The sequence below is a fragment of the Symphalangus syndactylus genome, chromosome 19 (assembly GCF_028878055.3).
Source record: "Symphalangus syndactylus isolate Jambi chromosome 19, NHGRI_mSymSyn1-v2.1_pri, whole genome shotgun sequence".
Taxonomy (NCBI): domain Eukaryota; kingdom Metazoa; phylum Chordata; class Mammalia; order Primates; family Hylobatidae; genus Symphalangus; species Symphalangus syndactylus.
This window is the reverse complement of record NC_072434.2, coordinates 9930587-9943684: the sequence shown is the minus strand read 5'-3', so window position 1 is coordinate 9943684 and position 13098 is coordinate 9930587. Positions and strand designations below refer to the sequence as shown.

Genomic DNA, 13098 nt, shown 5'->3' with positions numbered 1-13098 from the left:
TTCCTGTCACACCACAACCCGCCTCTCCAGGACGGCTTCAGATGAAGTACAGGGACTTAGCTGGAGTATGCGGGAGGGCTGGGGGTCCTGCTGATGGTTCTGAAATGCTTTTCTGCAGAGTCCTTGAATCCGTTTTACAGTGGGAGTGCTCTGCTCCCCACGGTGTCAATGTGGGTAAAGGCTTTTTCACTAACCATCAGTGTCCACACTTCGGAGTTTTCGTGAAGTGGCCCAGTGTTTGCCTCGATCACACCCATCACAGAGCCTCCTGGGCCCTGCCTAAGTGGCTCTCAGGAGTTGCTGGATGGAACACTATGCAGTGCTGAAATCACAGGAGAAAGAATAACAAGGAACTGTGGGAGTTAGTTGTCTCCACTCAGATCGTGGGGCTGGCCGAGATGGAATAGCGAGTCCATTAACAGGGTCCAGGGCAGCTGGAAGGCTGGACAGGAAGTGGGCGTGTTTCCTGCCTCCTTTTCCCAGATTCAGGAGTGGGGATTTTCCCCCATGTTGGGGTCTACCCCAGGGGTTGGTCTTGCTGCCATCACCCTGCAGAGGCAGTGCAGTGCAGTGGAAAGAGCTCTGACCCGTCAGTGGACCCCAGTTCTCATCCCAGTTCCAATTGGCTCATGGGGGTACCAGGCCTACATGCTGTGGCCACTCTGGGCCTCAGTTTACCTGTCTGGGAGTGAGACAGAGGTAGGCATCACCCTCTCTTAGAGCCCCTGGCAGGTTAAGCCAACACTTAAGCTTATTTCTCTCTGTGTCATCATTTTTCTCCTTAGCCTGGCAGCTCCTCAGGGTCAGGACAAGCCTGATGTGCCTCCAGACCCCAGCATGGGGCTGGCTGGCCACACAGGAGGTCAGCACCTGGCATCTCGGTGCTCTCCCAAGTCCTTCAGCCTTGGGTTCATTCCACTCTGCCCTTTGCTCTCTGCCCTGACAGATGACATGGAGGTGCTGCTCGCAGTCTTGTAGAATGATGGGTTACCCAGGAGCCCCTTAGGCTCTAGAATCAGACATTGAGGCCTGGCTCCACCACGTAATGGCTATGCAATCCTGGAGTGCCTTTATCTTTCCAAGCCTCAGTTCCTTGGCGATAAAATGGGGCGATTGATCCCTTACTGTGAGGAGTCCAGGATTAGATGAGCTTATGCAGGTAGAGGCCACACTCCCTGTTATCGTTACTCTCACGGCCTCATTCCACGGACGAGAAAATGGAAATGCAGTCGGGGCAGAGCCAGGATTCGAACCCAGCTCCTTCCAAACCCTATTTCTTCATCTAAAAAAGATGCGAATGGGAATGTGATGTTGTGAGGAGAGCCCTGGGGTAGAGTTAGGAGATGTGGCTCAGATGCCAACTAGTTTTCTGTGGTCTTGGAGCGGTCACACCTCTGTCATGGGCCTCTCTTTTCTCCTCCCCTGCAAACGTTGGAGGAAGGGATGATAGAATCTGTCAAAGCCACCTAACAGGTGACCCCTGGGCAGGTGCCATTCTCCCTACGCATCTAGTAAGGACCCCCAGCCACCCTAGTCTAGCCTGATACTCTGCACACCTCCGGGGTGCCATCTGCCCTGATCCACCGCACCCCTGGAAGGCTAATTAGGCAACCTCTGCAACCGAAGGCATCCAGCGCCCATGGGGGGAGATGGTCTAAATGGAGCTGGGCCTGCTGGCCAAGCAGCCCTCCAGATGCACCCATTTTGGGTTCCTCAAAAGCTTCCAGCGGGTGGAAGCCTCACCAAAGAGTTGTCCTGCATGGAAAAGCACATCAGTATCATCAGCTTTGAGACTCCCTCCTCCTCTCACCTTCCACCACAGTCCACTCTGCCTGCCTGCTGGGTCTGTTCAGAGTTTGGGGAAGAGAGCAGCCCCTGTCTCACCAAAGGTCAGAGCCCTCAACCTAGATCCTTTTTCCTTGTTGTCTGCCTCCTGCGTAGCCTTTTGCCCAAGTGAGTAACAAATCCAAAAGAGCACAAAGTCCGTCTTCTCCAAACCTACCTGTGGATCTCTTGTTGAGAATGCAGGCTGGGAAGGAAGACGAGACCACTTTATGTGGCCTAATAAAACACAGGGCAGCAGAGCCCCTGACTTCTCATAGAGATGGGCAGCTCATCTGTCATGTTCTTTGCAGAAGCAAATGCTTCCACAGACACAGATCTCTGCCCATGAGACTGCTAGGCTATGTGGGATTCCTCCTGTGATGCCACAGGGTCTTAGGGACACAGCCCAGACACAGGGAATGTAGTGACGGAGCTCCGGGCTGAGTGGAGGTAGCGGAGACGCAGAGGAGTTCTCTGTGGATGTGGACATGGGTGGCCCATTGGGAAATGGTAGGCGTTTGGCTGTGTGCTGAGAGGTGGGCAGGCAGAGCCTGTCAGCGCCTCACTGAAGGTGGGAGAGGAGCTCTATGCCCTGAGGAGGTGGGCACTGAGCTTTAGCTTGGCCTCTGTCAAGAATGTGGTATCATTTTTCTCCCTGAGTGACTGGCTGGCCTGGGCCAAGATTCCTGGTCCTCATCATTCCAACCCCTAGCTCCAAGTCAGAGGGAAGACTTCTGGCTGCTCTTCCCGCCCCAGATTTAACAGCTCGTTCCCCACTGTTGCCCATGAGCCAGAGAGGTTGTGGGGCTGGGCTGGGGCCTCCCTGACCAGCCTGGCTCCATCCTTACCGCTTGTCAGCTTTTTTTCTTGAGGCAGCTGCGCCAAGAGCAAGCTTGTGCCACCTCTGCTTATCCAGGGACTGGTCACTAGAGTCCCCCAGGGGCGCTTCTGAGGGAGGCGCAGCGGAGGCACGCAGGCCAGCCTTGCTCTCTGGATCTCAGCAGACCCCGGTTGGAGCACTGGTCCTTTGTAAAGGCTGCCATAGATTGAGGCCCCGCTGTGTGCACCACACGCCGTTGGGTGCTTCACTTCTGTTTTCTCTAATCTGTCAGTGAGCCAGCCGCCTGCCCTCCCTGACCACTGGGCACACAGGTGTGAGGGGCTTGCCCAGAGCCCCACTGCTCACCCTGAGGAAATAGTTCCCAGGAAGGGAAGGACATGAGGGAGGAGGCACTCCCTTCTTGCCAAGAGCGAGGAACCAACAGGAGGCCCTTTGCCCCCTCTTGGCAACTGGACCTCACCCTTGAACCTTCCTCATCTGTTCTTTTCGTATTTCTTTTTTTGGGGGTTGGCTTCAAATTATCTTGTTTTGTTTACATTACACCCAAGTTACGTGGTACAAAAGACTTGCAGGTGCAAATATGTCCCGCCTTCATTAACTCCCCTCCCTTTTTAATTTATGTGATTTCAATTTTCCTTCCCTGTACTGTTAATTAGGGGACCCTCTAATCAGTGCCATTATCACAGTGGTATTCATGTTTAGGAAAGCCGCTAAACAAATGCTTGCAAAATTGCTAAATGGCTAATTAATGTCTGTTAATTAAGAAAATTGCTCATGGTAACAAACCATGCCGTTGCTGGCAGCCGCTAGAAAGACACACACTTGTTGAAATTAGTAGCGTGGCAGGTAGGGGAACATCTGCTCCTCGGAGCTTTCCGGAAGTGAGCAGCTCCTTGCTTGGCCAAGAAACTCCCAGGCCTGTCAGCGGTGGCGCCCTTGGGTTCCTGTACAGCCCCCTGCGATGTTCTCTGCCCACCTCTTCTCTGTGGGCCCACGCCCCTCCTCCCCAGTGGGCAGGCGGCTGGCAGCCTGGCTCTGCAGGAGACGGCCGAGGGGGAAACCCTACCTAGGCAGCTCCTCTCTCTTTTTAATTTAGCCACACTCACCCCCTGTGCACATTTTGAATTTTTCTAAAAACCAGCCTCTAAAAAACAGCACAGTCATGGGTGGGGAGGAGCGAATGGAGGCCTGTCTCCTCATCCCTGGCATCAGCATCCCGCACTGCGTGGGCTGGAACGTGCTTCCGAGGCAGCCCCCCGCGCTTACTGACTGTGACCCATGGTAGGAGAGTCTTGGTGGTGTGACCCCGTCTACACACACATGAATATTTACACACAAAACCGAGGTTCATGAAAGACACCTGCCTTGAAATACACAAAACTCCGACTTTGTATTGGATTTTTAAGAAATAATTACTGCAGCTTGCTGAATTGCTGAGTGAGTTTCTACTCGTAGTTTGTAACCCCAAGGTTGAAGTGAATTCATCTGCCCATGTCTTCTGGGGCGGGGTGGGGGGGTCGAGGTCTGCATAGCCCAGGGCTGAGGCGGTGGTGGTGGGGGTCAGCTTGGAACTGAGGTATGGAAAGGACAGCCTACCCACTGGCCCAGCAGTCAGGGGTCCCCACCCTTCATGCACTTTCCCCTCTCCCCACCTCCGCACCGGAACTCTTGGGTTTCGGGGCTGGAGATGGGCCTTGGACCCATGGGGCTTCTCATCCCGTCTCTGCCACTGACCAGTTTTGTGGCAATGGCCAAGTTCCTTCATCCCTTGAGACTCAGATTCCTCATCAGTAAGAATTGGGATGAGAAACCCCACCTCACAGGGCTGCTTTGAAGTGCAGGTGAATTCACGGTGTGTGAGTCTGTGCTGCCCACACCGTGTGGCCCTCACTCACTGTCCCCCTACTCCCTGTGTGTTACATCTGTGGTGCCCCTTGCTCCTCTTGCCTCTGTTGTTTATCCATCGGTGCCCCCGGCCCTCCTGCCCCCAGAAAACCTGTCACCTGGGCCTCTTCCCTGACACTTGATCAGTCCTACCTCGAGTCACCCATAGCCGTGTCACTGTCCCCCAGACTGTGAGCTCCTTGAGGGCAGGGCCTTTCCCAATCCTTCCCCACCTCCCGTGCAAGTGGCACCTACGTGTTTTGCACCTGGGTCCCTAGGTCCCTGTGTCTGTGCATCACTGTACTCCCTCTGAGCCTGTCTCAGCCAACGTATTTAACATGGCAAACTCCGCTCCAAGGGTAGGCTGTGTCCAGGACTGTACTCCCGTGTGCTTTGACAGAGGTGCTTCATTTTTTGTTCTTTCAACCCCCTGTGAATGTATTTATCAGCTTCTCTCGCTCCCGCTCGCCGTTTTACACCGTTGAGCCGGCGACCAAAGCAGCAGCTCCACCACCTCCCACCAACCAGAGCCCACCCCCCTGCACGCCCGCCGCCCACCCTTCGTTTTGGTTTAATTTTTGTTCTTTTAAGCTGCTTCTGCGCTTCTCCATGTGCTGTGATCTATAACCTGCCTCTACTGTCTGGCCTCACAGGGTCCTCCGGGGTCACAGCCCTCGCCGCACGCACAGCCTCCACCTCACAATCCTAGCAGCATGATGGGACCCCACAGTCAGGTAAACGCACCATGGCGCTCCCGCCCGCCAGGGACGCGGGGCGCGGAGGAAGCAGAGAGCCCGCAGAGGAAAAACAAAAATCAAAATGTGCTCTAGCCACTGCCTGCAAGTCTTTATTGACAAATTAAATTTTTTTAGAAATTTCTTTTCTCTAAAGATAGTCTTCAGTCCTCAGATATCACACCCAGCTTGGATACGAAACCAAAAAGAAAAAATATATATTTCTGTGACCTTGTCAGCGGCCTTTGCGTTTTTGTTTTCTCCTCTCTCACTTTTGGTTTGGTTTTGAGTTTGGTTCACCATTTGTTTGTAACCGAAGCTGCATCCCGAGCCTTTTCTTTGTGCACTCGTGCTGCTGAGAAAGCTTTCCTGCCATTCCCCTGCATTAAGTTAGGGAGCCCGCTGTCTCCTTCCCGTTTCCATGGCGTTTCCCCCCCAGTCTTCGCTCCCCTCTCCATCCCCGCTGGTGGTTTCTGTGTGTGTGTGCCTGTGTGTGTGCTTGTGTGTCCAGCTTTGTCTGCAGACCCTTAAAATGTTACGTGTAAGTCCTTCTTACCCTTTTATTTTCCCTTACCGAGAGCAGAGGTTTCCTCCTCTGCCCTGCGTTGATTTAACTGTTTTTCGTGTCTTATGCAAAGTCCCAGCCGCTGCCCTTCCACCCAGAGTGGATCTCCACGAACAAATGTGGAGTCAAGAGACACATTTGTTTTGTGGATCTATCGTTCCCTCTGCCCAAAGGAAGTTTTGCTCAAAGGGAAGAGGCTACCAGGAGAAGGAACTTAAAAGATCACTAGTTATAACAAAACTGGACTTTGTGGAGTGCAGAGCATTTGTGTTTGTCACTGTGCAGTAGGGCAGGCTGTCATTGAACTAATTCCCTATAATTGCAGCCTTTTATGTCACCGCGATACGCAGGCGGCCCCAGGCCCCCGATCAGAATGGGAAACCAGGTACTGTACCTTTTCATGTTCTCTCTCCCCTCCCTCAGCCATCCTTGGCCCTAGGTGGATTTTGACACAAAATGAAAGTTGAGGGAAAGGATTGAGGGGTGGAGGGGCAGGTTTAACGTGGCTGGTAGCTTACTAGCTGTTCCCTAGAGAGGGCCCCATGTCCCCGCTGTGCCCATGGTGCGGCAGTTCACCTGCCTCTCCAGATGGCCTTTGGACAGCCCATTCCGGAGTTCAGAAGGTGGCAGCAGATGGGGCCAAGGCGCATCTGGCATTGCAGGGGGTTTCGGCTATTCTAGAGAAGATGGTAATGCCCTGCCCCTCCCTTCCACCCCCTTCTTGGAAGAGGGTCTTCCTCCTTAATGAAGTTAATTGACAATGTGCATTTTTTCCTGGAAGCTTTTGAGAATTGCCAAGGCTGGTAAATATAATCCTGCTATTAGGGGGGGAAATGGCCCGTAGGAATGCTTAGATCAGGAGCCTGGATGCAGCGGAGCAGGAGATTTGTGAGTTTTCCAGCAATGTCTGCCTGCTTCCCAGACCCAACTCAAAACAAGAAAGGATTTGTTCATGTAATTAGAAAAGGGGTCTGATTACGGGGAGGGATTTTTGCCTGGGGTCATATGCCTTACGCTGGCCCATTAGGGTTGGCAATTCTAGGTGGTCTGGAGAAATCAGCCCCCATGCCACCCTCCTTGGTTCAGGGCAGGAGAGGAGTTGCAGAGGTGAATGTGAATAGATGCCTCTTTGGAGGATAGACAGACTTAAAAGAAACTTTCAAGAAACATCAGGGAAATTTTATGCCCCAATTTTTTAAAACAGAATTATTTCAGTGACTTTGCAAAAGCCCTTCAAAAAAATCTGACAGAAGCACCAGCGCATCCAGCCCTTGTTGCCTTTGAACTGGGAGTTTAGTCACCAACTAAATTAGCATTGTCTGAGTGTGATGCTTTTCATTCTCAGGGCTCTGCAAGAAGGCCCCTGAGTGAGGCGATGCAGGGACTATGGAGAGATGCTCATTACCAGCCGTCTCCAATTGTCTTTTTTTTTTTTTTTTTAACCGGAGTCTCGCTCTGTCTCCCAGGCTGGAGTGCAGTGGTGCGATCTCCGCTCACTGCAACCTCCGCCTCCTGGGTTCAAGCAGTTCTCCTGCCTCAGCCACCCAAGTAACTGGGATTACAGGTGCGCGCCACCAAGCCTGGCTAATTTTTGTATTTATAATAGAAACAGGCTTTCACCATGTTGGCCAGCTGGTCTCAAACTCCTGACTTCATGCGATCTGCCTGCCTTGGTCTCCCACAGTGTTGGGATTACAGGCGTGAGCCACCGTGCCTGGCCAGCTCTCCAACTTTAATGTTAAATTGCCTATCGGGTTCCCATCTTTTTTTTTTTTTTTTTTTTTCTGTCCAAAAGTCCTTCATTTTCTATTTTCTCTGTCATGAAGGGGACAAATTTGGACAAGAGGAATTAGAGGCCCAGCTTTTTGAGCAAAAGAAGGGATCCCTGGATACATCACAGATGAGGAAACAAAAGGTCAGAGTGGAGGAGTGACTTCCCAAAGTGAGCTGGGCTGGAGTTGGTCTTGGTTCCAGCCCAGTGCTAATTGTACTGTACCCCACCCCATTCCTCAGCTTTCACAGATGTAAGATTGCTTCCCCCATCTGTGTTTTTAACCCATCACCGCTGGGCCTGCTTTGCCGTGGCACATAGGGGTGCCAGCAGCAGCCTTCCCACCCGCCCACCCAGGAGCTCTTCTTGGTCCAAACTGGCCTCTGCCAGGGAGAAATGAGCTACTTCCTTATCATAATTGTAGCGGCCCTTCTTCTGGCAATGAAAGGATATGGAGAGGGGTGTGTTTATTTCTACTCAGCAACTAAGCATGAGCAACCACTCAAGAGCAAATGGGGGATAAATCCATCATCTGTACTTTGCATTACACACCAGTTTTCCCAACCTCCCTGCCAAACCCCCCCCTCCCCGCCCCCAATAGAAATCTACACTGGGGCTGGGCGCAGTGACTCACGCCTATAATCCTAGCACTTTGGGAGGCTCAGGCGGGTGGATCACTTGATCAGGAGTTCGAGACCGGCCTGGCCAACATGGTGAAACCCTGTCTCTACTAAAAATCCAAAAATTAGCCAGGCATGATGGCGTGCGCCTGTAATCCCAGCTACCCAGGAGGCTGAGGCAGGAGAATCACTGGGACCTAGGAGTCGGAGGCTGCAGTGAGCTGAGATTGCACCATTGCACTCCAGCTTGGGTGACGGAGCGAGACTCCAACTCAAAAAAAAAAAAAAAAGAAAAGAAAAAAGATAAAAAAAGAAATCTACACTGGTTTTCCAGTTTCGTGTGACCTCAAGAAATTTTTATCCTCCCAAGAGGGATGTGCCCCTTCCACAGGTATTGTCCCTGGGGGTTTCTTGAAGAGTGCCCTCGTTGGGGCTGCCAGTTGACAGAAGCCCCGTGCCACCCGAGTTAGCTCAGTTCTCTCCTGTGACGGGTAAAGGGAGCAGAGACTAGAGGACTTGCTGGGGCTGAGAAGAGCCCTTAGGGAAACAAGAAGCAAAGGGTCAGTGACGTGGCCTCAGGGTCTTAACGAGGCCTTCCTCCCATCTGCCTCCCTGGTTAGAGGCTGTGCATGGAGAGTTGCTGTTTTTTCAAGCGCGGGTGGTTGGATGGGTGGTGATAGCGGAGTTCAGCCAGGTTTAGGAGAGAGTGGCTGGAATCCAGGGTTGTCAGAGAGCCCTCCCACACGCATCTCGGCAGAGGTCCCACCTGGCAGGCTGGCTGTGCTGGCGGGGCAGGTGAGAGAGCATGCGGATGCAGCAGGGATTTGTCCGTTTCCTGGGCAGATGCTTCCTGTGCCTTGCCCCACACACAGTGCTGTAGGAGAAGAGCTGGCCTCCATCCAGGAGCCCCAGAGCAACTCGCTCCCCTGTAGGCCCCAAGGGTGTGTGCACAGCGTGTAATTATGGTCCCATATACGAGCCATTGTTTTTCCTCCTTAAGTTTGAGGGCTTCAGCCCTCTCAGTTTGAGACCCCTTTCCTTGGTCATTGCACACCTTCTTTCCTGGATAGAAGAGGCCCAGACTGTCTGTCCCTGTCTCAGGGTCACCTCAGTGAGGGACACGACCTCCAGGTCCCCTCTGAGCCTCTGCACAGCCCAGCTTTGCTCCTGGAGTTCCGACACATAGGAGGGTTAGAGGAATCCAAGGAGGAGCTTTCTCCAAGAATTGGTGGTCAGCATTGGGCTACCTGGAGAGAGTGACTGCCAAGCCCCATGGCTGCGCTGTCAGGGTTGGATGGGGTGGTCCTGCACTGGGTAACTCATGACCCTGAAGGTCCCCCATCCACCTCCATGCCCTGGGATCCCCCAGTCCAGACAGCCTTAGAGGCAGGCCTTCCTGAGTCACCAGGACTCTATGAAAACCACAAACCCCCAGTGGGCAGAGGCAAACCAGCCAAGTGATTCAGAGCTAGGCAACCTGGGGCCAGGAAGCAGGGCTGGGAGAAAGTGAGAGGCCGGAACAACTAAAAATCCAGGGATTGGAAAGACAGACGCTGAGCACCCCCAGGCAGATGGAAACAGCAGGTGCCAAATGCCACTTTGTGGGCCAGGTGCAGAGGCCCACACCTGTAATCCCAGCATTTTGGGAGGCTGAGGCAGGAGGATCACTTGAGCCTAGGAGTTTGATACAAGCCCAGGCAACACAGTGAGACCCCATCAATAAAAAAATTTAAAAATTAGCCGGGTGTGACAGCGCGTGCCTGTAGTCCCAGCTCTTGGGATGGCTGAGCCTGGGATTGTTTGAGCCTGGGAGTTCGAGGCTGCAGTGAGCTATGATCACACTACTGCACTCCGACCTGGGCAACAGAGCAAGCGACCCTGTCTGAAAAAAAAAAAAACGAAAAAAAAAACAAAAAACAAATACCAATTCTACTTCGTGAACATCAGATGCTCCCTAGGCCCTCACAGTCCTCTCGTACCTTAACCACACATACCCGCTCCCCTGTTCCATTCTGAAGCTGGGGAAATCAGTGACAGTCTGTCCCTTGGCTTTCCACCACCTCATTCCAAAACCGGTTTGAAGTTCACCATTGAGCTCAAGGCAGGAGAGCTGCCCACTCAGCCTCCCCCACAGCAGCACAGCCTGGGCTGGGGGCCCTTGAGGACAGACCCGTGTCACAGATGCCCAGCCTTTGAGCAGCACTGGCACCTGCAGATGAGGAAGGATGACCAGCCATCGCCAAAGGCTTTTCCTCTCAAAGGCAGAAGCTCGTATTTAGCCCTAAGGGATGGAGTCCTAGAAGCAAACTTCCCCCCAGCAACTCCTACTCTCTTTTTCCAGTTGCAGCTGAAATAACTTCAGTGTCAAGTAAATTGCTTTTAATAGGTTTTCACAGCGGATGGGCCAAGTGTTCACCCAGGAAACCCGTGGCCCCCGTGTTTACTTTCTTATTAGTAACCAGCACCACCGATGGCCCCAGCTCTGGAGCCGGGTTCTTGTCTAGTACCCGTGCCCCTCTCCTAGTGGCCACCTCTCCCGCGCTGGGGCTGGGTGGCATTCCCTATTGTAGAAGCTGATGGGATGTGACCTGGGTGCTCACTTGGCTCTGCAACCTGCGGCTGGGAGCCCTCAGGCCTGTGACCTCAGTTTCCCCATCTCAATCCTAAAAGCCTCCTCATCCTCTTTTCCTCTTTAAACAGGGCTTCCCACAGTGATAGGATTTTAGGTAGTGGGTGTCTCAGTCCTCGTAATTTGGAAGTAGAGCTAAAATGAGTTATGTGTCTGTGAGACAAAGGCAAGATGGGGTTTGGCTTCAACTGCATGGCTGAGGTTTGGGCAGAAGGAGGGAGTAGGCATTGCTGCCTCTGAGAGGAAGGTGGTCGGTGCTGCAGCCAGAGCATGACCTAGAGAATTTGGTCTCCTGCCTCATTTCAGAGCTCTGATAGGTACACAGACCCCCTACCCCAAGACAGCAGGATGAGGCGATGGTTTCCCTCCCATAGAGCCCCCCAAACAACGCCACAGTTTTAACTAACACCAGTTCAGCTGACTGGTAGGCCCAAGGTGACCTTCTCCCACCAGCAGGCAGCAGAAGTGGTCTCAGGGAGGCGGTGAGTGGCTCCACCGGATCATGTGGGGAACTGGGTGGGTCAGGTAGATGCCTCTCCCCATGCCCAGCAGCTCCGGAGCAGCTCCTCAGCTTGTGTCTTGCATCTCTTTCAGCCTCCGGGAGGAGTTCCTGGGACACAGCCATTGCTGCCCAATTCTATGGACCCCACACGACAACAAGGTAGAGAGGGCGGGGTGGGCCTAGGGTGGCTGGGGATGCCAGGAGGGGCTCCTCCTCCCTCTACTCCTGCCATCCCACGATGCACCTCCTCTCTCACGCAGGCCACCCCAACATGGGAGGATCAATGCAGAGAATGAACCCTCCCCGAGGCATGGGGCCCATGGGTCCCGGCCCACAGGTAACCACCGCCTGTCTGTCCGTCCGTCTCCCTGGCCATCTGTGCGCACCCGCCTTCTCTCCTCTTTCCATGCTCTGTCGGTCTCCCACATCTCTCAGTTCGCAGGGGTGAGAGGAAGGGCATGGCCGCATCCCCTGCTCCTGTCCTGTTCTGTGGCAGGCTGACCTCATGTGCTGCCCAGGGCAGCCCCTTGCAGATGGCTGGCAGAGTTGAGGGCACCCCCCCGCCACCCCAGGGAGCTAGGAAAAAGGGGACAGCTGAGGCCTTCTAGTTAGCAGACCCTTTTGTGGTGCGGTATCCTATCATGGGGTCTGAAGAAGGGCAGGGAGCTCCTCAACCCCAGAGCTGCCTCCCTGGGTGAGGTAGACTTGAGATGGCTTATTGCCACCATCGGTTGTGTCCCAGAGGCGGGGGCAAATGAGTGGCCTTCCTAGCTCTGCCTGCAACTCAGCATGTGTCTGTCCTTGGATGAATCACTTTGACCTCTGTGGGCCCCAGCAGGCCTCAGTTTCCCCACCTGTTAAATGAGGACTGTGTCCGCGATTCTGGTGAGAGGGGGCCATGCTGGCAGGACCCCAGCACCCACTTCAGCCAGGATTCTTTCTGACCAGAGGGCTCCGCTGCCACAAAGGGCAGTTTAGAAGCCATTGGAAGAAAGCATTTCAGGTGCCCTCACGTACCTCTTACGGTCACAACAAAGTCGTCGTCCCTCGTGACCAGCTCCACACCCCCAGGTAGGGGTGTCCAAGCAACAGGTGTTGCTGCTGACAGGTGTTCTGCTGTGGAACCATCTCGCTGCTTACCCCCAGCCCTCTGGGTGTTTGCACGTGGCTCTGTTTCCTATAGTAGCCGTGGCAGAGCATTCGCGATGTTCCACCCGCCTTGGGAATTCTCTAGCCCCTAACTAAAGGAAGCTGGAAATCTGAATAAGGCAAGGGGCTTGTTCTCAGGTGTTGTTTCCCTTCTTTTCTGTTCTGCCTGGAGTCTGCTGCACTGGTCGCTCCCTCGGTTGCGTGCAGGTGTTCAGGACTCTCTGGGCCCCCTGTACTGGTTTCTGGGTCCCCTGAGGGTGGAGTAGTGCCCCCCCATTCCTGGTCACATGTGCTCCCTTTTATAGGGAGAGGTGTCTGCCCCACAGAACCACAGCCCTCTGCTCCATCCCAGAATTGTATTTACAGCAAGCCCAAGCCACCGCTTTCTTCTCTGTGGTGGTTGGAACGTCTGTGGTGTTGAAAGATTTTAGGGAGGTCCTTGTCTTCTGCCAGCCCCATAATCCTAAAAGGAAGCGAGCCCGCAGCAATTGCAGCTCCAATATTCTGGTTTTGTTCCTTCCTTAAATCCTCCAAAGTTCGCGTTTCTGCTAGCTCCTTTTAAGCTGCCAGTGTGGCTGG

The 13098-nt window shown here is 53.6% G+C and overlaps 1 protein-coding gene across 37 annotated transcripts in view; it reads left to right on the top strand.

Annotated features, from left to right (window-relative positions):
* The window catches only part of SSBP3 (single stranded DNA binding protein 3), a 181222-nt gene that overhangs the window by 145214 nt on the left and 22910 nt on the right, over positions 1 to 13098 (top strand). For 21 of the 37 annotated variants that reach the window (XM_063613180.1, XM_063613177.1, XM_063613168.1 and 18 more), the window contains 3 exons: positions 6174 to 6233; positions 11463 to 11529; positions 11631 to 11707. In XM_063613180.1, coding sequence (XP_063469250.1) covers positions 6174 to 6233; positions 11463 to 11529; positions 11631 to 11707 — 204 coding nt within the window. Of the gene's footprint in view, positions 1 to 5202; positions 5284 to 6173; positions 6234 to 11462; positions 11530 to 11630; positions 11708 to 13098 lie in introns of all 37 variants that reach the window. The other 16 variants (XM_055234836.2, XM_055234819.2, XM_063613163.1 and 13 more) reach the window with 5 other exon arrangements.